This window comes from Protomyces lactucae-debilis (genome assembly GCF_002105105.1).
Source record: "Protomyces lactucae-debilis strain 12-1054 chromosome Unknown BCR37scaffold_8, whole genome shotgun sequence".
Classification (NCBI taxonomy): domain Eukaryota; kingdom Fungi; phylum Ascomycota; class Taphrinomycetes; order Taphrinales; family Protomycetaceae; genus Protomyces; species Protomyces lactucae-debilis.
In genome coordinates this window covers 330,093-351,244 of record NW_024468000.1, presented here as the reverse complement: position 1 = coordinate 351,244, position 21,152 = coordinate 330,093, and the positions used below count along the sequence as shown (strand labels likewise).

The 21,152-nt window shown below is 50.8% G+C and overlaps 8 protein-coding genes across 8 annotated transcripts; 5 read left to right on the top strand and 3 right to left on the bottom strand.

The window, feature by feature from the left end:
* Positions 1-121: 121 nt before the first annotated feature.
* BCR37DRAFT_298279 (uncharacterized protein) lies at positions 122-3,654 on the top strand. The gene is made up of 2 exons (XM_040866894.1): positions 122-818; positions 863-3,654. Exons 1-2 carry the CDS (start codon positions 473-475, stop codon positions 3,373-3,375), a joined length of 2,859 nt encoding a protein of 952 aa, XP_040725767.1. The 5' UTR covers positions 122-472; the 3' UTR covers positions 3,376-3,654.
* Positions 3,655-3,704: 50 nt separating this feature from the next.
* On the top strand, positions 3,705-7,004 carry BCR37DRAFT_346426 (DNA polymerase family B-domain-containing protein; the record flags this gene model as incomplete). The annotated part of the gene is made up of 2 exons (XM_040867687.1): positions 3,705-4,517; positions 4,623-7,004. 2 exons carry the CDS (start codon positions 3,705-3,707, stop codon positions 7,002-7,004), a joined length of 3,195 nt encoding a protein of 1,064 aa, XP_040725766.1.
* A 571-nt stretch (positions 7,005-7,575) lies between these two features.
* BCR37DRAFT_367190 (P-loop containing nucleoside triphosphate hydrolase protein) lies at positions 7,576-11,813 on the top strand. Its single transcript, XM_040868294.1, has 2 exons — positions 7,576-8,082; positions 8,124-11,813. The coding sequence occupies exons 1-2, from the start codon at positions 7,804-7,806 to the stop codon at positions 11,727-11,729; spliced, it is 3,885 nt and encodes a 1,294-aa protein (XP_040725765.1). The 5' UTR covers positions 7,576-7,803; the 3' UTR covers positions 11,730-11,813.
* A 47-nt stretch (positions 11,814-11,860) lies between these two features.
* Positions 11,861-14,870, bottom strand: BCR37DRAFT_379175 (uncharacterized protein). The gene has a single exon (XM_040869203.1). It carries the CDS (start codon positions 14,593-14,595, stop codon positions 12,211-12,213), a length of 2,385 nt encoding a protein of 794 aa, XP_040725764.1. The 5' UTR covers positions 14,596-14,870; the 3' UTR covers positions 11,861-12,210.
* Positions 14,871-15,772: 902 nt separating this feature from the next.
* On the bottom strand, positions 15,773-16,285 carry BCR37DRAFT_392525 (uncharacterized protein; the record flags this gene model as incomplete). The annotated part of the gene is made up of 1 exon (XM_040871168.1): positions 15,773-16,285. One exon carries the CDS (start codon positions 16,283-16,285, stop codon positions 15,773-15,775), a length of 513 nt encoding a protein of 170 aa, XP_040725763.1.
* A 295-nt stretch (positions 16,286-16,580) lies between these two features.
* Positions 16,581-18,423, top strand: BCR37DRAFT_367189 (acyl-CoA dehydrogenase). The gene is made up of 4 exons (XM_040868293.1): positions 16,581-16,676; positions 16,719-17,871; positions 17,912-18,140; positions 18,181-18,423. The coding sequence occupies exons 1-4, from the start codon at positions 16,611-16,613 to the stop codon at positions 18,389-18,391; spliced, it is 1,659 nt and encodes a 552-aa protein (XP_040725762.1). The 5' UTR covers positions 16,581-16,610; the 3' UTR covers positions 18,392-18,423.
* Positions 18,424-19,386: 963 nt separating this feature from the next.
* On the bottom strand, positions 19,387-19,992 carry BCR37DRAFT_346864 (uncharacterized protein; the record flags this gene model as incomplete). The annotated part of the gene is made up of 1 exon (XM_040867724.1): positions 19,387-19,992. A coding segment is annotated over one exon (606 nt), but the record flags the coding sequence as incomplete, so codon positions are not given.
* A 390-nt stretch (positions 19,993-20,382) lies between these two features.
* Positions 20,383-21,122, top strand: BCR37DRAFT_379168 (uncharacterized protein). Its single transcript, XM_040869202.1, has one exon. It carries the CDS (start codon positions 20,473-20,475, stop codon positions 21,082-21,084), a length of 612 nt encoding a protein of 203 aa, XP_040725760.1. The 5' UTR covers positions 20,383-20,472; the 3' UTR covers positions 21,085-21,122.
* The last annotated feature ends 30 nt before the right edge of the window (positions 21,123-21,152 follow it).

The window sequence follows — 21,152 nt, the reverse complement described above, 5'->3', positions numbered from 1 at the left end:
GAGTCATGACAGGTGAGACGTCTTGTGCTGCAGGATTGAAGGGCTTGTTCTCAGTGGGTGAGTCAATGAGCATCATGCGAGTCGGTGCCGGACTCTTGTTTGGGTTGATGTTTGTGTTTGCGTGAATGAAGCAGGGAGCGTGGCAGAGGATGAGGCAGGTGCTGTCATAGAGAGACAAATGCAGGCTGTTCCCCTTACTAGGAGGAGCAGGAGGATACCCGTAGCAGCAGCAGTAGACAATATCCTCTGAGCAGGCAGTAAGGATCAGTCAGGGAATCCGCCTCTGGAATTATATAAATCCTGCCCACTCGCCCTCCCCCGTCCATTCCTCGCCCATCACAGTCAACTGCACAACTCAGCAACAGGCAGCGAGCAGCAGCAGCAGCAGGGAAGCAGCAACCCAACAACCCTTCTCCCTTCCCTTCCCCCTACACCAACACACACCACCCAACACTCTCTCTCTCTCCCAGCAATGAGCGGCATCCAACCGCCCATCGTCACGGCCACCACCCACAACACAGACAGCGCACAGCGGGACTACCTCGCAGAGAATGAAAAGGCAGCCCACCCAGCTGTCGGTGCCAACACCGCACCAGGAGCCCCAGCAGCCGCTCTCCCAGGCCACCACGACGAAGACGACGATGAGGAGGACGACGAGGACATGGACGAGCTGATTGCTGAGCTCGAATCTGCAGATGGCGCAGAGGAAGAGGAGGAAGACGGCTCCGTTGCTGATGGCGTCTCCGCAAAGCCAGTCCCCGAGGAGCTGCTCCAGACAGACACCCGCACTGGTCTCTCTGACTCTGAGGTGCTCAACCGTAAGTTTCTCTCCTTGTTTTTTGAATGCCTACTAATCTGCCAGGTCGAAAGAAGTACGGTCTCAACCAGATGAAGGAGGAGAAGGAAAACTTGATCCTCAAGTTCCTTCACTTCTTTGTTGGTCCCATTCAATTTGTCATGGAGGCAGCTGCCATTCTCGCTGCCGGTCTCCGTGATTGGGTCGACTTTGGTGTCATTTGCGGTCTCTTGCTCCTCAACGCCTTTGTCGGTTTCATCCAAGAGTACCAGGCCGGTTCCATTGTCGATGAGCTCAAAAAGACCCTCGCTCTCAAAGCCACTGTCCTCCGTAACGGCAACCTCATCGACATCGAAGCCCCCGAAGTCGTTCCAGGTGATATTCTCCAGCTCGAGGAAGGTACCATTTGCCCAGCAGATGGTCGTCTCGTCACCCAAGACTGTTTCCTCCAGGTCGACCAGTCTGCCATGACTGGTGAGTCTCTTGCCGTTGACAAGCGTTGCGGCGACAACATGTATGGTTCCGCCGCTGTCAAGCGTGGTGAGGCCTTCATGGTTGTTACTGCCACCGGTGACTCTACCTTTGTTGGTAAGGCCGCTGCACTCGTCAACAAGGCTTCCGGCGGTCAAGGTCACTTCACAGAGGTCCTCAACGGTATCGGTACCATTCTTCTCGTCTTGGTTATCGTTACCCTCCTCGGTGTCTACATCTCGGCCTTCTACCGCTCTACTCGTATCGCTCTCATCCTGGAGTACACCCTCGCCATCACCATCATCGGTGTCCCCGTCGGTTTGCCCGCTGTTGTTACTACCACCATGGCTGTCGGCGCTGCCTACCTTGCCAAGAAGCGCGCCATTGTCCAGAAGCTCTCTGCCATTGAGTCGCTTGCCGGTGTTGAGATTCTCTGTTCCGACAAGACTGGTACCCTCACCAAGAACAAGCTCTCCCTTGCTGAGCCGTTCACGGTTGAAGGTGTGTCTGGTGATGACCTCATGCTTTGTGGATGTCTCGCTGCTTCTCGCAAGAAGAAGGGTATTGATGCTATTGACAAGGCTTTCCTCAAGTCCCTCAAGTTCTACCCTGGTCCCAAATCTGTCCTTGCCAAGTACAAGCTCCTCGAGTTCTTCCCCTTCGACCCGGTCTCCAAGAAGGTTACTGCTATTGTTGAATCACCTGAAGGTGTGCGCATGACCTGTGTCAAGGGTGCTCCTCTCTTTGTTCTGCGTACCGTTGAGGAAGACCACCCCGTTCCTGATGAGATCGGCAATGCTTACAAGGACAAGGTTGCTGAGTTTGCATCGCGTGGTTTCCGTTCCCTTGGTGTTGCTCGCAAGATTGAAGGTCAAAACTGGGAGATTCTTGGTATCATGCCTTGCTCTGACCCTCCTCGTCACGATACCGGCAAGACCTGTAACGAAGCTGTTCGTCTCGGTCTCCGCATCAAGATGCTTACGGGTGATGCTGTTGGTATTGCAAAGGAAACGATGAGGCAGCTCGGTATGGGCACCAATGTCTACAATGCTGAACGTCTCGGTCTCGGTGGTGGTGGTGATATGCCTGGTTCGGAAGTGTACGACTTTGTTGAGGCTGCCGATGGTTTCGCCGAGGTCTTCCCCCAGCACAAGTACAATGTCGTTGAGATTCTCCAACAGCGTGGATACCTCGTTGCCATGACGGGTGACGGTGTCAACGATGCTCCCTCCCTCAAGAAGGCCGACACTGGTATTGCTGTTGAAGGTGCTTCCGACGCTGCTCGTTCCGCCGCTGACATTGTCTTCCTCGCTCCCGGTCTCGGTGCCATTATCGATGCCCTCAAGACTTCCCGACAGATTTTCCACCGCATGTACGCATACGTCGTGTACCGTATCGCTCTCTCCCTCCACTTGGAACTCTTCCTCGGTCTTTGGATCATCATCCTTAACCGTTCGCTTCAGCTCGAGTTGGTTGTCTTCATTGCCATTTTCGCCGATGTGGCAACCTTGGCTATTGCCTATGACAATGCACCATACTCCATGACACCCGTCAAGTGGAACTTGCCAAAGCTCTGGGGACTGTCTACCGTCCTCGGTATTGTACTGGCTGTCGGAACGTGGATTTGTCTTACAACTATGTACGCTGGTGGTATCGGTGTTAAGGAGGTTGGTTCAGGAAATGGTTCGTTTGGTATTGTTCAGAACTTCGGTGTTGTGGATGAAGTCCTCTTCCTCGAAATCTCCCTCACCGAGAACTGGCTCATTTTCGTCACCCGTGCCAATGGACCTTTCTGGAGCTCATTGCCTTCTTGGCAATTGGCTGGTGCTGTGTTCATTGTCGATGTGCTCGCTACGCTCTTCTGTCTTTTCGGTTGGTTTGTTGGTGGCAACACATCGATTGTGGCTATCGTCCGCGTTTGGCTCTTCTCTCTCGGTATCTTCTGCATGATGGCAGGTGTCTACTACCTCCTCTCAGAGTCCGTTGCATTTGACGACACCATGAACAGGCGATCACCAAAGAGCAAGGCAGCCAAGTCGGGACGATCACTCGAAGACTTTGTTGTTGCGTTGCAACGTGTTTCTACGAAGCACGAGAAGGACCACTAGACGGTCTCTTCTATTCTCAAGCTCCATTGCTTCAACCTTTCTTCTTTTTGCTACACTGTCTCACACTCTCTCTCTTTCCGTTGTATCCTGAAACACAAAAAAAAGAACAACCCTATTTCATACAGCCTACTTCGTCATTGACTAGATGGACGTGTAAGGGACGATCTTTCTTTTCACTTTTAGTAGACGACTGTCTTAGCAATGCATCCTAATAATACAAACCTCTGGCTTGCCCTTCACTGCCTCTTCCTTGCTTGTTGTGTGGTTGTTCGACGTCCAGAACGTTAAATGACGTCGACGACTCAAAGACACTGACTACTCATTCATTCATGAAGCGTAAACGAGAATCCACAAGCTTTGACGTCTCACCCTACGCTAGACCTCCTAGTACTCTCACACCCTCAACAGAACTAATCTTTTCCATCCTCGAATGTGAAGATCCAAAAGATAAACTCCAAGACTCTCTGATTCGCATCCATGGCGTCACGGAAGCCGGTGATTCATTGATCTTACTGGTCCGTGATTTTCGCCAATCACTGTATTATCCCATCACTCAAGCATTTACAGCAGACGACTATGTTGCGTTTGAAGCAGGGTTGCGGCAAAATCTCAAACAACCGGTTGCAGCACTCTCATTTGAGTTGTGTACAAGAGAACCACTCGACTATTTCCGCAAAGATGCACAAAAGTATACACGCTTCTTGAAGATCATCCTAGAACGACCTAGCGATGCGAGTCAGATTGCAATTATCCTTGGCAAAGCGGACGAATTGCCTGGCTTGCTCAATTTGTTTCAACAAGGGAAACTCTATTCAGCACAAGTCTATGAAACGGGTGTTTCCTTTGACTTACGATTCATGTGTGACTTGGGATTGACGGGTTGTGGATGGGTCAAGATTCCCGCTGGCAAGTATAGTCTGCTCGAGCCTACTGTACCTTATGAACGTGCTTCTCTCACGGCAGAAGCATCGTACAGAGATATTGAAGCATTGTCGCCGAGTCCGAGTAAGCATGATGAAGCCAAGACTGCTGCTTGGAGTAAACTCCCACCGCTTCGTTGTCTCTTATGCAGTTGTCTCGTCTTGCCAAATGGCACGAGCAACAAGTCTGCACCTGTGACACCCACGAAGAAGAAGACAAAAGTGACGAAATCAAAAGACGGTGAAGTGACAAGCGAAATCATTGCATGTATCACCGTCATTCTCACATCGCGCGTCATTGGCGATGCATCAGATGCAGACAAGAAGCTCATTCTGACATATGGCAAAGATGCACTGGATGTGGGTCTCCTTGAATCCACTAAATCAGCGCAAGTCCATATCCTCGAGTCGGAAACTGCCATGATTGCCGCATTTCGAGAATTATTCCTGGCGTATGACCCGGATGTCCTGAGCGGGTACGATGTCACGGCAGATGCCATTCCTGCTATTCTCCAACGAGGTGTGGATCTTGGCTTGAAGGACGTTGTTCACCTTTCTCGACTCAGCCATGTCTCACTCAAAACGAAACGTCGTCAGTTGTATTCTGGCGCTTGGCTGAAAAAGGAACGCAAGATGAGTGCTGTGTCGAATCGAGAACACACAGAACTCGGGTGTACCGGTCGACTTGTGCTCGATCTGCGGAGTGTCATTGAACGAGAAGAACGACTACGCACCTATTCTCTCAATGAAGCATCTAGTGTTTTGGCTGGTCGAACGTTGGAAAAGCTTTCGACTACAACCCTTGCTCGTCTGTGGCGAGATGATAGCGATGCAGACGAGCAATGCCGCGTGCTTGGCTATGCCTTACTCGAAGGCGAAGCTGCATTGTGTTTACTCAGGACACAAGCAAGTCTCATCACCTACGTCGAGCTCGCACGTGTGACTGGCCTCAACTTTGTGGATGTGGTTGAGAAGGGCCAAATGAAGCGGTTCTGGAGTTGCCTTCATCGTTTTTGTAAAGAACTCGATGTTGTTGTGCCTGAACGCAATAGATCAGGCGATCAGATGACTCAATCTGCCCTCAATTGGATGCCAGAAGTCGCTTATGATACTCAGCACCCTGTTGCAGTGCTCGACTTTCGCTCGCTTTACCCGAGTATTCTGATTGCACGCAACTTGTGTTTTTCAACAGAAGTCATGCCTGGTGCACCAGCAGCTGCTTCTGGCCTCACCCAGGATGACACATGGGTCGGCTTTGGTGGTGCGACCTTTGTCAATGCAGAAACAAAACGCGGCATCGTGCCACGCATCCTAGAACACTTTCTCGCGGAACGTGGACGTGTCAAGAAACTCATGGCACAGTCTACGACGGATGCGACGCTACATCGTGTATTGGACGGTCGTCAAAAAGCCATCAAAGTCGTGGCGAATGCAGTATACGGGGCGATGGGCGCACGAGATGCCAAGGTACAGAATCTTGCCATTGCTGATGCCACTATCAGTGAAGGAGCCCGACTCTTGGCACATGCAAAGGAAGAGATCGAGAAGCGCTATGCAGCACGGCAAGTCCGTGTCGTCTATGGCGATACCGATTCAGTCTTCCTGCAGGTCCCAGGCGCGACTGTCGATGAGGCCATTCAGCTTGGCAAGCAAATCAGTGAAGAAGTGTCCCAGATCTGGCCTGAGCCTATACAGCTTGAATTTGAGAAAGTTCTCTTTCCCTCACTACTACAGAATCGTAAGCGCTACGCAGGACTTATCTGGACAAAGCCAGACGAGCCTGATGGCGTGGATGTCAAGGGCATAGAAGTAAATCGGCGAGACGCAGTGCCCTTGCTCGACACCATCCTCGGTGACATCTTTAAACTTCTCTTCCCAGCAAAGAACAATGCTCATGACCAAAAGATCACGGCAGCAGACAGACAAAGCATCGTCACTCAAGTCAAGCAGTCTGTGAGCGCAGTCGTGAGCCAGATATTGGACGGCAAACTCGATGTATCACAGTTTGTCATGACCAAGGGACTATGGCTAGGCACAGATGCATCCGACTATTCTGGCAAGCAGGCGCACATTTCTGTCATTGAGAAGATGCGTGCACGTCAGCCTTCTCGAATCTTTCGAGATGGCGAACGAATTCGATACTGCTTTGTTCAGGGAGCTCCAAAAGCGCCAGGCTATGAAAAGGCCGAGGATCCGGTTTATGTGATGGAAAAAGGCTTGCTACTGGATTATGCTTATTACCTTGCACACACAGTGCATAATCCTGTGCTGCGAATACTCGAACTCATGATGCCAGTCAAGGAGGCTGAAAGCCTGCTCAAAGGAGCTGGAAGCACGACGAAGCAAAAAGTGGCCGTCAAGGGTACAGGCGTCATGGGAGCCTTTCTCAAAGCTGGCAAGAAGCAGTTGGCCAAGTGTGCTATATGTGGTCAAGACTGTCCACCTAGCAGAAAGCTCTGCACAACGCATGCAAAGGACGCTTTGGGCATCATCGCAACGAAGAAGGAGGAAGCACTTGCAGTTGCCACCACGCGAGACGATCTGCTCAAGATTTGTCGAGCTTGTCAGGAGAGCGAGCGTGAAGTGTTGTGTGTCAATTTAGACTGCCAAATCTACTTTGGACGGGTCAAGGCAGGAGAGCAGGCGAGTGCATTGAAGGAGGCCGTCGTTCACCTTGCAGAGGCAGAACAGGTTGATCTGAGCTGGTAGAGCCATGCTCAACTTCATGTTCAATGAAGGGTTTGAGCAAGTCTCGGCCAAGAGCTTCTCGAACCCGCTAGCATCAACGATTCAAAGTAAAAGCGACATTGACGTTGATGTCCTCGTAGATTCGAAATTTTGACCTCAGCATGGAAGAGATAAGTCATCGATAGTCAAAGTCGAATCGGAATTGATGCAGGTATCATCGTTATAAGTGTCGTGCAAGAAGTCACCCATTTACCGAAGGGCAAGCTTTGATTCACAATCACGAAGCGTTGCTTAGCGAGCATTACCCGAAGACACCCTCTCAGCTGCTGGCTGGCAAATGCAGGTCCTTTCGACCAAGTAGTAGTCTTTCTCGTCTTTGCAGAGCACTGACAGCCCAGACGCGTAGCTTGGATAGACGCACACAGACACTGCAGTTAGAACCCTCGGCTGCTATCAGTAATGGTATATAAAGTGTTTTACGTATACCCCTATCTAAATATGCCGTGTTACGTTGCTGTCAATCGCGCCCTCGCCCTGAGTTGCCCGATTCGCGCTTCAAGCTGCAGCTCACCCAGGCAATTTAGCGCAACCCCCCGGCGAAACTAAATCCTCGAGCGAAAAGCAAACACGCGGCAGCTGCACTGAGCCAAGGCCGCGGCCTCTATATCTGTCCAGAGCTTCATCATCAATCTCGTCAGCACTCTACCTCTTTACTTATCTGCACTTGCTTGAGTATTTGTTACTTGCATACCTCTCGAGAAAGCGTCATCTATCATCAGAATAGAAGGGAACAACGCCAAGGCACTGTTATCCAAGAGCTATGCTTTTTAAGCGCTCCAAAAGGACGACTCCAGACAGGCCAGACGGCTCCGTGTCGCCGGCCGCTTCTGAGTCGAAGAACAGCGACCGGACTGCTGTAGGAGGAGAAGACCCACTTGCGCGCCTCACTGAGGCGCAACGGACGGCGCTCCTGGCACAAATTGAGACGAGCAAGAGCAAACCGGTGACCTACTTTGGTCTTTTCCGGTTTGCCTCAAAACAAGACTTGTTGCTTGAGGCTATCGCCGTCATCACATGTATTGCTGCGGGCGCGGCTTTGGTAAGTGATGCCATACATACAAGCACAAAAACTAACAGCAGCCGCTCATGACAATCGTCTTTGGTTCATTGACTCAGTCTTTCACCAATGTCACTCGTGGACAAGGCAAACAGCAATTTCAGGACGACGTCAATCGACTCACACTGTACTTCGTCTACATCGCTATAGGGGTATTTGTTACGACATATATCTACACTTGCGCCTTCATCTGCGCAGGCGAGAATGTATCAAGGAGAATTCGCGAAGAATATCTCCGTGCAATCATGCGTCAAAATATAGGATACTTTGACAAACTTGGTGCAGGCGAAGTTACGACGCGCATCACATCCGACACCAACCTTATCCAAGATGGCATCAGCGAGAAGATTGGCTTGGCCTTGTCGGGTGTCGCAACATTCTTTTCCGCCTTTATCATTGCATTCATCAAGAACTGGAAACTCACGCTGATTCTGGCGTCTATTTTACCTGCGATGATGCTGGCCATGGGCGGCATTTCGACTTTTGTTGAAAAGTATACCAAACAAACCCTCGAGTTCTACTCGACTGGTGGAACGCTCGCTGAGGAGGTCATCTCATCTGTTCGCATCACACAATCATTCGGTACGCAAGAGAAACTCGCCAAGCTATACGACTCCTTCCTCGGTTCTTCTGAAAAGGCTGGCAAGAAAAAGGCCTTCTCTCTTGGAGCTCTGCTAGGATCCATCTTCTTCATCATGTACTCTGCCTATGGTCTGGCCTTCTTCCAGGGCGCACGCATGTTGGTCCGTGGAGAACTCGACACAGGTATCGTCATCAACGTCTTCTTTGCTGTGATTATTGGTAGTTTTGCCCTTGGACAAATCGCTCCCAATATTCAGGCCTTTAACTACGCCGTCTCTGCTGGTCAGAAGATTTTCGAAACAATCGACCGTGTGCCCTCTATTGATGTCTACAGCGAGGAAGGTATCCACATTAAAGAACTTCGCGGTGAGATTGAGCTTAAGAATGTGCACTTCATTTATCCTGCACGAGCAGAACAGACAGTCTTGTACGACATGTCGCTACACATCCCAGCTGGCCGCGTCACAGCTCTCGTTGGGGCAAGTGGGTCTGGCAAGTCTACCATTGTTGGACTGGTTGAGCGTTTCTATGACCCGATCTCTGGTGAGATTACGGTCGATGGTATGCCCATCAAGGACATCAACATCAAGTCCCTACGAGCACACATTTCGCTTGTCAGCCAGGAGCCAAACTTGTTTGCCACAACCGTGTTTGAGAATGTTGCACACGGCTTGATTGGCACTGAATGGGAGCATGCCGACATTGAAAAGAAGCGCGAGATGGTCATCTTTGCTTGTGAACAAGCGAATGCAGCCGATTTCATTGCACAACTACCGCATGGGTATGATACGCATGTGGGTGAAAAAGGTATGCTACTGAGTGGCGGGCAGAAGCAACGTGTTGCCATTGCTCGTGCCATTGTATCAAACCCCAAGATTTTGATTCTTGATGAAGCAACGGCTGCATTGGACACCAAGTCTGAAGGTGTTGTGCAAGATGCACTGGACAAGGCTTCGTCATCGAGCAACCGCACCTCTATCGTTATTGCACACCGACTTGCGACCATCAAGAATGCACACAACATTGTCGTCATGACGAAAGGCCGTATCGTTGAGCAAGGTACACACAATGACTTGCTCGATAAGCGTGGCGCTTACTTTGCACTGGTTGAAGCACAGCGTCTTGCTCAGAAACAAAAGTCTCAAGATGCCGAGTTGGAGCAATACGAACAAAAAGCAATGGGTGACAGACTTGCACTTGCGCGCACTGCGACTGGGCAATCCATCTCTGCACGTGTACTTGCCGAGCAAACGGCCGAAGGCAAGCGCAAGAAGCACAGTATCTTCTACCTGATCAAGGAAATTGGTAAGTTCAACACCACCGAGTGGCACTTTATGCTGGTCGGTGCTGTCGCTTCCGTGTTGTGTGGAGCAGTCTATCCAGCTCAAGCTATCGTTTTTGCAAAGCTCATCACCCTCTTTACGAACCCTCAACAAGCAGGGTTCCAATCGGACGCCAACTTTTACGCATTGCTTTGGTTCATCATTGCTGTTGTCGAGTTCTTTGCCTATTTCGCTACAGCCTTCTTCTTCGGCATGTGCAGCGAGATGATGGTGCGTCGTGTACGTCTGCTGACATTCCGAAACATTTTGCGACAAGATGTGGCCTTCTTTGACAAGGACGAAAATTCGACTGGAGCATTGACCTCGTCACTTGCCACGCAGTGTACAGATCTTGCTGGACTTCATGGCAACACCCTTGGGACCATCCTGACTGTCTTTGTCAATCTCATCTCGAGCGCCGTCTTGTCACTCGTGGTCTATTGGAAATTGGCGCTTGTCGTCCTTGCTTGCATGCCTGTATTGATTGTTGCTGGCTACCTGCGTTTCAAGTTGCTCGCCATCTTTCAAGAACGCATCAAGAATGCGTATGAAAGCAGTGCCAACTTTGCCTGTGAGGCCACTTCGGTCATCCGTACTGTGGCATCGCTCACGCGCGAAGACGATGTTTTCGCAACGTACCGGCAATCTCTTGAAGGTCCACAGAAGCAGGCTTACATCTCGACACTCAAGACATCAGTCTTCTTTGCACTCAGTCAATCGATCACCTTTCTGATCAACGGCCTTGCCTTTTGGTATGGTGCGCGTCTCATCGTCAACAATGAAATCAACGTCTACGACTTTTTCATCTGCTTCATCGCTATTACATTTGGCAGTCAGTCTGCTGGTCAATTCTTCTCCTTTGCACCAGACATCATGAAAGCTAAGGGTTCAGCACAAAAGATCATTGGACTATTTGAGCGTCAGCCTGAGATTGACAGCTGGTCCAAGGATGGTCTCAAGAATGGCGTCACGGAGGGAGCCATTGAGTTCAAGGATGTTCATTTCCGGTACCCGACTAGACCTGATGTACCTGTCTTGCGTGGTTTGAACTTGCGGATAGAGCCGGGAAGCTATTGTGCGTTGGTGGGTGCTTCCGGCTGTGGCAAGTCGACGACCGTCGGCCTTGTGGAACGCTTCTACAATCCATTGTCAGGCAGCATTACGATCGATGGACACGAAATTGCCGAGTACAATTTGAGTGAGCTCAGAAAATCCATGTCGCTCGTCAGTCAGGAACCAACACTTTACCAAGGTACGATCCGTTTCAATATCTTGCTTGGTGCAGAGAACAGCGAGAAAGTGACACAAGAGGCGCTTGAACAAGCGTGTCGGGATGCCAACATTTTGGACTTCATTGAATCATTGCCCTCGGGCTTCGAGACGATGTGTGGCAGTCGTGGTACAGCATTGTCTGGCGGACAGAAGCAACGGATTGCTATTGCCAGAGCGTTGATTCGCAACCCGAAAGTCTTGCTGCTCGATGAAGCAACCTCGGCACTTGACTCAGAGTCGGAGAAGGTGGTACAAGCTGCTCTGGACAAGGCAGCGAAAGGTCGTACAACCTTGGCGATTGCGCATCGACTGTCGAGTATTCAAAAGGCGGATGTCATTTTCGTGTTTGAGCATGGGCGTATCATTGAGAAGGGGACGCATGGCGAGCTTCTTGCGAATGGCGGCTTGTACGCAGAACTTGTCTTGCAGCAATCGCTGGAGAAGCAGGTCTAGACTGGCCTTGTGAAGTTACTTTAATCTAGCGATGCGTCTGCGTCATTACATATAGTAGTATATCCTTTCGAGTTTGTGCAGCGGTGGAAGCTGTGCCATCTGAACTTACTAACGTGTGCTGACACGACAGACGTGCACGCCCTCATCAAGTCGTGGAGACAAGCCGTTGCTATCATCCAGCATGCTGCGCAGACCTCCGACTGCCATTCAATTGGCACATGAAGACTTACACGACTATGTAGACGCGAAGGAGCAGCGTCTTGCAGGACAATTGGCAGCAGCTGGCGACGCAACGCGCGCTGAGAATGCCGATACTGGGATGCATTCGCCCGTGGTGGAGGCTCAATGGGATGGAAAACGTGGCAAGACGCGTGAAGAGCGCTTGGGTATACAGCAGCGGTAGTCTGATCTTTCTTTGCACCGCAAATGAGTCCCAAAGAAGAGCATGAGATTGTTGAGAGACGCTATGCAAAACTATAAGCTATCGTTGGAAGGGACGTGCCACGCCATCTGGCATTGAGGGAAGTTGAATGGTGATACTCGGACGCCGAGTTTGTGGTGATTCAATGGGCGAGTTGTCAAATACTGGTTGCGGACTAACCAGCGTCTCTGTTGGAGACACGACAAGACCTTGTTCGATTCTCGGTAGCTGCAGAGTCGATAGGAAACTTGCATTGGAACCTCGAATGCGTCCACCTACACTGCTTCGTCGCGAACGTGCAGCAATAATCTCACGTTCCTCTGCAGAGACTGCCATTTCTGGTAGCAGGTTCGTGGTTGTAGGCAGTTTCTCGAGGTCAGTCGACGGCGTTGAAGAGAGCACGAGTGGCGACAGATTGGGCTTGTGCGTCGAGAGCTGTGGTGATGTGGCTAAGCTAGCGCTCGTTCTGTGGATGATATCTGGAAGAAATCGACCAGCGATGGCTTCATGAATCAGTAAAGACATGCGTGTCATGGGCCCAGACATGAGTTTGCAGAGGTAGAAGAATGACGCCGATTCGGCTTGTCCATCACACTGACTTATATCGAGGCTGCTGCTTGACTGCCAGGGCTTCGCGACCAAAAGCTGGCGATAGCTTGTCAGCGCGTCTGGCAAATTCGCAGCGAGATGCACAATACTGCTGGATCTCGTGTGGAGTGCATGGGCTAGCAAGTAGAGGTCCTTTGCCATGCTTCTCATCACATCATCCCTTGACGCATTCAAATTGGTCTTTTCGCCGCAGCTCTCAGAGCGTTGTGCATACGTCAAGATGTCCTCAAGCTGGTAGGCGCATTGCAGCACATTCTGATACATTTCCTTGGGAAATGGCCCTTTCAAGCTCGGCTCCCAGTGCGTCATGTTGATGAGCGTCCTGGCAGCATTCAAGTGTCGAACGACATCCTTCCGTTCCGAGATGTAGTCTGCATCGTGAGCCAATTCATGGAAACCACTCGCGAGTGCATCAAATGCCAAACACGTCTCTTCCTTGAGCACACGTCGTGCATGGTATGGAAAGACGAGTACATGCACCAGAACAGCCACAGCGATACCGCCCACGAGGGTTGCTGTTCGCTTCAAGTATGCCATGTAGGGTTCTTCCGAGGTATGTCCTTGGTTCAAGACGAGGTTGTATGCAAGTGCAGCGACGAGGCCCATCTTGCCATAGCGTGGGTGTAGCGCAATGTAGTAGATGAAGATGGCACAGGGCAGAGTCAACAAGATGCTCGCCAATCGTTCAGCAGAGATACTGAATAAGATCAACGCCATCAAACCGCCAAGAATGGCACCAGCACCTTTCATCAAAGCAGAACGAAAGACGAGACCACGAGCGACTTCCATGACAACCATGGCACTAATCATGGACCAGTGTCCACGCACATCGCGATACCAGACTCGCCAATCATCAATGAAGGGGAAGATACTGAGGATGCCCATGACGAGGGTGAATTTGACCGCATAGGCAGTGTGCTGAGAGTCTCGAAAGATGCTTGCACGATGTGCGATCCAGTAACGCCATACACCAGGTTGTTTCCTCATTGTTGGCCAGGTGAGTCGGACCCCTGATGGCCAAAAGAGTCTGCGGCGATGACAGGCGGCTTGTGATGCCTTGACAGAGTTGCCGTACATCAGCAGGAGGTTCTTGGCAACTTCAAAGGCAGCGTGAACAGCTTGGTCATTGATTGCTCGACTCTCCAAATCAGTTTTGTCGGTTGGTGGAAGATTCGAAAGAGCTCTTTGGCATTTATTGAGTTGTACTTCGAGCTGGGCAGTTGACTGACCTTCGAGATCCTGCTGACGACCTGCGATAGCATCTTGCATGTTTTGCACGATGGCACGAAGAAGACGACCGTGCAAGAGTGCCATGTCTGCGAGGAGTCCTTCAATATATGCTTCACGACTGCCCAGCACTTGAGCCTTTGATGAAAGATCTCTGAGGACTTCATCAAGCACATACAACTTGTTGATTAGGTCGGCAATACCAGCGTTGATGAGTTGTAGTGACGCAGGAGGGATGCGACTGTAGACCACTTCATACTTGCTCGCATCAATGGACGCCATGAGCTTGTCGTTGAAGCCTTTCACATCGGAAAACTTGCTTTTGCTTCGCTTGCTCCCGCTACCATGATGCTCCACCAAGTCTGTGGCAGCATTCAATGAGCTCAGCAAATGCTTCTCAATGGTAATAGCTGTGTTCTCTGGCCAAATCAAGCTGCATGCAAAGGTAATGAGGGTACCAAAGGTGAAGACGTAAAAGTAGTCGGTGAATGGCTGGACCGTATGCTCAGCGAGCTCAATTGCATTGACAAGACCAAAGATCTGAACAATCATGAAGAAGTTGATGCCAAGGTACGACAAGGTCCATCTAGATCGTGTCCAGCCGCACATGAATGCGCCAATGAGGAAGAAGATGTAGAGAAAGACACGCTTGCCTGTTTCTGGGACATGGATGGCGATGTGGGAGACAATGTTGTACCAAACGAGTCCAAGCAGGAAGCCAAAGTAGGAGATGCAGCTGAGGAGGAACTGCGAACCGACCGTTCCTTTCGGGAATAGGTAGATGGCTGCAGTGCCCAACAGGAAAGAGTTTTGACCAAGAAACTGCGAGGTGGGTACGACCAGGATGAGTGCTGTACATATGGTCAAGCTCGCTGCTGAGCGGAGGATACGTTTGAGAATGAGCACATCGAATGGAAGTCGCTTGACGGCTTTGACACGTTGACGCGCAAACTGGGTAAGCTTGTTCATGGCATTGGTGGTGACTAGGTTGGGTATGTCTGCTTGTCTACCTTATAGACGCAAGCAAGAGTGACAGCAGCAGCCGCACAGGTATTCATAGCCTGTGGTGAGGCGCAGGGGCCCCACGGGTCGCTACATCAACGTCAAGTAGATAAGCAACCACAAGTTGAAACAAGGGCTGCAGCAGTTGCAAGGTAGCAAGCTGTCGTGTGTTTGCGGGTTCAGTCAACTTCCGCTGCGCATCTTCTGACATGTGGCAGCTACAGGAGCTGTCAGGTTGCTCGACGTTGCATAGCAGCTATACACTGGATCTGTGTCTTGTGGATGGTTGTCCCTATCGTCGGGCGATCTGAGATTGACGCCTGTCAAATCATTTGCCCACGCATGACGTCGAGGAGCCGCCGTTCGACTTCTCATTGTTATCATGGCATGATCATATGCAGTGTCATTGAACTATCATCCCGCATGCTGCCTGAAAGACTATCTCACTAGGTACCAGAACACTCACATAACATCTCCATGCACAGGCGAATATAGTCCTACTGAGTCATGCTTCAAGCAATAACATCCTCATATGTTTCAACGCTGCATGTCGGCTCACCTCTAGGCCCGGCGGAGTCGGTGCACTTAGCTGCAGCCCTTATCAAGGCAGTCGAAGAGTATGTATTGAGTCTTTGCGCAGTCGCCGCTCGAGCAGGCCGCGCAGATCACCTTCAGCTCCTCGTAGATCACCTCATCAGATGGAATGCACAAAGACACGGCCCAAGCTTCTAAACATTGTGGCATCAGATGCATTGGGAATGAGGCTAGCAGACAGTGCTGCAGACTAGATAAGAGCAGCCAAGACAACTGCAGCAGCAACGACGACAACGGCAGTAAAGAAAACTACCACACACAAGCCAAATACCTCATCCCATAGGATCGTCCCATCTGCTCGAACAAGTTCTCGCCGCCGATACTGATGTTGCAGCCAGCCTTTGAAGCCGGGCTTTCGCTGTCGCGGCAAATACGCCGGCAATTCTTCATCATCGAGTCGGTCTATCGGCAGGATCTGGTAGTCGATGAGCTGGCCAGAGGAAGTAACAGTTGGCAATCCTAGCTGCTCGAGTTGTTCAGCCGTGAGAAGCTGATCCTCGCAGCAATAGATGGGTATGCGTACACTTACAGCGTTTGCTTCAGACGAAGGGACTTTACTCTTTGGACGTCGTAGACCTGGAAACTTTTGCTGTATGGCGCGAATGCGCGCTTTGACGTCTCTTGGAAGGGTTTGGCAGGGATCTTGCGCATGACGCGTATAGCCTGGGAGCAAGGGCATTGAGAGCACATCAATGGAAGTCATGTAGAGGTGTACCTGACAGTAGGCTGAGCATGGCACGTAAGTACTGTAGCTGGCAAGGGTTCATGAGGCGAAACAGGGGCGGGGTCAGGCAGATTGAGTGTTTCAGCGGGCAAGCAGAGGAATTTGACAAATATCTTGTAGCTAGTCTTGTAGTCTTGTAGCTAGGCTTGTAGACAGTGTAGCACTCTTCGCACTGCTTACTCCTGTGGTTGCTGCTTCCCGCGCTGTGATTGGCTGGTCGCGTGACATGTGGGTGCCTGAGCCGACAGAATCCGGGGAGAGGGAAGAGAACAGACATACACCAGACACCACCACTCAAGCAGCCATGTCCAAGTCATTCACGGCAGAACAAGTCAAGCAGCACAACACAGAGAAGGACATCTACATCATCGTACGCGTATAAACATCTCAAAGAATGCACACTAACGACCAGGTCGACGATGGCGTGTATGACATGTCTTCCTTCCTAGACAACCACCCAGGTGGCAAGAAGATTGTCCTCAAGGTCGCTGGACAGGATGCATCCAAGCAATTCTGGAAGTACCACAACAAGGCTATTCTCAACAAGTACAAGCCCAAGCTGCAGGTCGGTACCATTGGTGGCGGTGGCGAGACTGCCCCTGCAAAGAAGAGCGAGGCCAAGAAGGTCATTGACTCCGCTGTTCCCTCTAATGTTAACGGTGTCGCCGTTCCATCCGTCAAAGCTTCATCTCCGGTTCAGGATGCACCTGCCGAGAAGGATTTCTTTGGTGACATGGTTCCCTACGCCGATCCATCCTGGTACCAAGGCTGGGCCTCTCCCTACTACAAGGAGTCCCACAAGAGACTTCGCGAGGAAGTCCGTGAGTGGGTGGAAGCAGAGATTATGCCCAACTGCCATGAATGGGATGAGGCAAAGTCCATGCCTGAGTCCGTCTACCGACAAATGGGCGAACGTGGATACCTGTGCGGAGCCATTGGTTTGAAATTCCCAAAGGAGTACACTGACATTCGCGTCAAATCCGTCTCCCCCGAAGAATGGGACCACTTCCACGAGCTCATCTTGACTGACGAGTTGGCTCGTTGCGGTTCCGGTGGTGTGGTTTGGAATTTGCTCGGTGGCTACGGTATTGGTTTGCCACCTCTCTTCAAATTCGGCCAAGCAGCTCTTAAGAAGCGTGTTATCCCAGACATCATTGCCGGCAAGAAGCGCATCTGTCTCGCCATTACTGAACCCGATGCAGGTTCTGACGTTGCCAACCTGACTTGTTCGGCAAAGTTGTCACCAGATGGCAAGCACTACATTGTCAATGGTGAGAAGAAGTGGATCACAAACGGTCTTCTTGCAGACTACTTTACAACTGCCGTGCGTACTGGCGGTGACGGCATGAAGGGTGTTTCCTTGCTCTGCATTGAAAAGACAATGCCCGGCATCACCTGCAAGCAGATGAAGTGCATGGGTGTCTGGTCTTCTGCCACCACTTACATCACCTTTGAGGACGTCAAAGTCCCAGTCGAGAACCTCATTGGCAAGGAAAACGAGGGCTTCAAGGCCATCATGCAAAACTTCAACCACGAACGTATCGGCATCATCATCCAGTCCAACCGTATGCCTTTTCTTTGCTTTGAGCAAATACTGACTTTTAGGATTCGCCCGTGTCTGCTACGAAGAGGCATTCAAGTACTCCCTCAAGCGCAAGACCTTTGGCCAGCGTCTCTTTGACCACGGTGTCATCAACATGAAGCTCGCTCAGATGGGCCGTCAGCTCGAAGCCGCACACGCTAAACTCGAGGAAGTCATCTACCAGACACAAGTCATGGGTGACACGGAAGCCATGCTCATGCTCGGTGGTGCCGTTGCCGGTCTCAAAGCACAGTACGCTCCCTTTTATACATGGTCAAAACTAACAAATCAGGTCGACACTCATGTTTGAGTACTGCGCTCGTGAAGCTGCTCAGATCTTTGGTGGTCTGTCCTACACCCGTGGCGGACAAGGTGAAAAAGTCGAGCGTCTCTACCGTGACGTGCGAGCATATGCCATCCCCGGTGGTTCTGAGGAAATCATGCTTAATCTGTCCATCAAGCAAGGTACAAAAGTCAACCAGGCATTGGGTCTCAAGCTTTAAGCTATCAATTCATGCGTTTTCTTCTTTACAGGATTTTCATAGTCTTTTCTTTCGACTAGTCAGAATCATTTCCCCTTTCCCTACCAAAGCGCATCGCTGTGCTTGTCGAGGCTCTCTGGCGATTGCGCCCATGCATTACCCTGAGCAACCATGACCGCCTCCACCTCTGCCTCCAATTTGCTCACAACACTCTTTGCAGGCGATGTTCCGCCAACAAAGGAAGCACGCGTACGAGTTGACTTTGTCGCACTACTCCCAAGTTCCCGCTCAAAATCAAGCTTCCGTGCACTCGAGCTTTGAGAATGCCGAATACTATTGCTGTAGCCATGACTCCCTGCACTACCAGACTTGACAGGTGTGCTCGGTAGACTACCCTGTCGCGTGATGATTGAACAGATGCCTGTTCCAGCACTACTCGGCTTGACAGGCGATACAGTTGTACTACCCGCAACATCGGCGATGGGTTCTTCAGCGTCTTGATACGGTGATGTTGGATCAGCCTCTGTCACGTCATCCAACGGTCTCTCAACAGACTCGCTGCTCTGAGAAAGGCGCGTAGGTGTTTGCAATGCGATATTGCGCACAGGTACACGCTCGCCACTCAGTCGTTTCAAGGCACTGGTGGCGCGTTTTGTAGGATACGCCTGGTGTGCGCGCGTAGGTGTTTGTTCTTGCTCTGCATGAAAGCGTGTCACGACAGGTACTGCAGACACACCTGCACCAGGTAGTTTGGGACTTGTTGAGAATAACTCACTTCGACCAGCGCTCACCTGTCTCGATGCACCGGGCGTCACTGTCGTTATTTCCCGCTGATCACTACTCGCTTCATGCAAGGTTCCGAGCAAACTTGCAAATAAACCAGATTCATGCGACGGACTTTGTGGACGTGCTAGAATCTCCTGCGGCGGAACAATACTGAACAAATCATCCCCTGAGCGGACCTCATTCTGCCAGGGATCAGCAACGCCATGTAATGTAGGCAGCATATTTTCTTGCTTTTGCCCAATTGCACTGTAGAGTTGTAGTTCGGCTTTGCAGACGATGCCAGAGCGAGAAGAGACACGGTGCCAGGTATCGTTGTGACTGCCGAGAGAGGTAAAGAAGTAATCCGACTTGAGCTTATCAATGTCATCCGCTAGCATCGTCAAATCACTCAGAGCTGCTCTGAATTCGCCAAGGGAGCGTTTATTGCGATGCGCCAGCGCAATGTGCTTCTTTTCCCGTTCAGCAAGCATCTTCTTGCGACGAGCCAGTTCTCGTAGGTACTCCTCTCTTCTTTGCCCTGCGTCCAGTACAAAGCTTTCCAAATTCTCACGTAGAGGAATCTCATAGGACCGGTAGACGGTATCGCTCAGAACGCTTTGATGGTTTGCAATCAAGAAATGCAACCCTGCAGCGCTCAATAGGCCTTCTGAAGCATCATCGACACCTTTCAGCCTCGCACAACTTTCCAAAGCAGCACCAAATGCATTAGCCGTTTGAGCGAGCGTTGCAAGCGCATTCCGGTACGCTTTGGCCGTTGTCAGGAGGACTTCGTAGGCGCTGATGGAATATTGAATATCGTCTGGTGAGAGGACAACTTTTGGTAAGTTTGTCGGCATGAAACTCATGCCTGAGGTTGCGCCCGTCATGCCAGACATCATACTTGGGGCCGCCATTGGCTGCTACTGGGGTTTGCTTGCTTGGCGGTTGTTGTGTTGTGAATGAGCTGCTGAAGTATAAACTGCGCGCTTGTCAACAAAGGCGCATGGCTTATGTCAGCATTCAACCACGACAAATAGAACACTGCAGAAGCTTGTCTGGTGATACTCCCTCCAAGGCTTGCTACGCATGATATCTGGGCAGTAAAAAACTTCGCACTAGCGTACCTTCTTAGATGGGCCTTAGTATTTTGGCCCATCTGAATGTATGTTGCACCCTTTTGGCCGAGCATCACTGCATCAGTCTCTGTTCTTCTGTCGACGTCTTGCGCCCTAGAGCTTTGGAATCGTTGAGCTGCGTCACTATTTTGTGCTGACATTTGTATTGGGAAGCTGTAAGGCCAGGTGACTGATGTCTTACTGATGTATGGCACCTAAGCTATGGCCTCCGTCTTTAAACCGCCGACTGGCAGCTTTCCAGTCCTGTTGCGTCTACTTGACCAATATCATGACACGCAAGAGCCTGAGCAAGCCAAGCTGGCCTGCTTGGAGCTCTTTGCAAAGCTGACTGGCAATATCTTGAAAAATCCTGATGAGCCTAAATATCAGCGCTTCAAAACGCGCAATGGAGCAATTCAAAAGACTGTGCTGAGTCAACGAGGCTCCGATCTCATATTGCTTGAAGTCGGCTTCAATCCAGAAGTACAAGATATGGAAGAGTTCTTTGTGTTTAAAGGCACACTGAATCACCTGGAAATTAGCCACGAAAGGATATCAAGGCACACGGAAATGATGCGTCAAGCTATTGCTAAGGATTTGTCTAAGCCATCCGCAATGCTGGCCGCTCAAGCATCGCAGAAGTTGGAAGCCATCAAGCTGATTGATGACGATGCTGCGCGAAGACGAGCGAAAGCGTGCAGGGGCAAAGTCTTGGACCCAACTGCCTCGCCTAGTGAAGAGAACGTTGCGAGGCAGATGGCCTTGTTGGCAATAGAGAGGAGGATGCAGCAGAGTGTGCAAATGGAGCAGCAAGCACCTGATGGCCTCGATTGAACGTATAGATAGCTCATTGCCAGAGTGTAGAAGCTGCAGATGATGCGTGCGACAGATTTCTTTTGTAA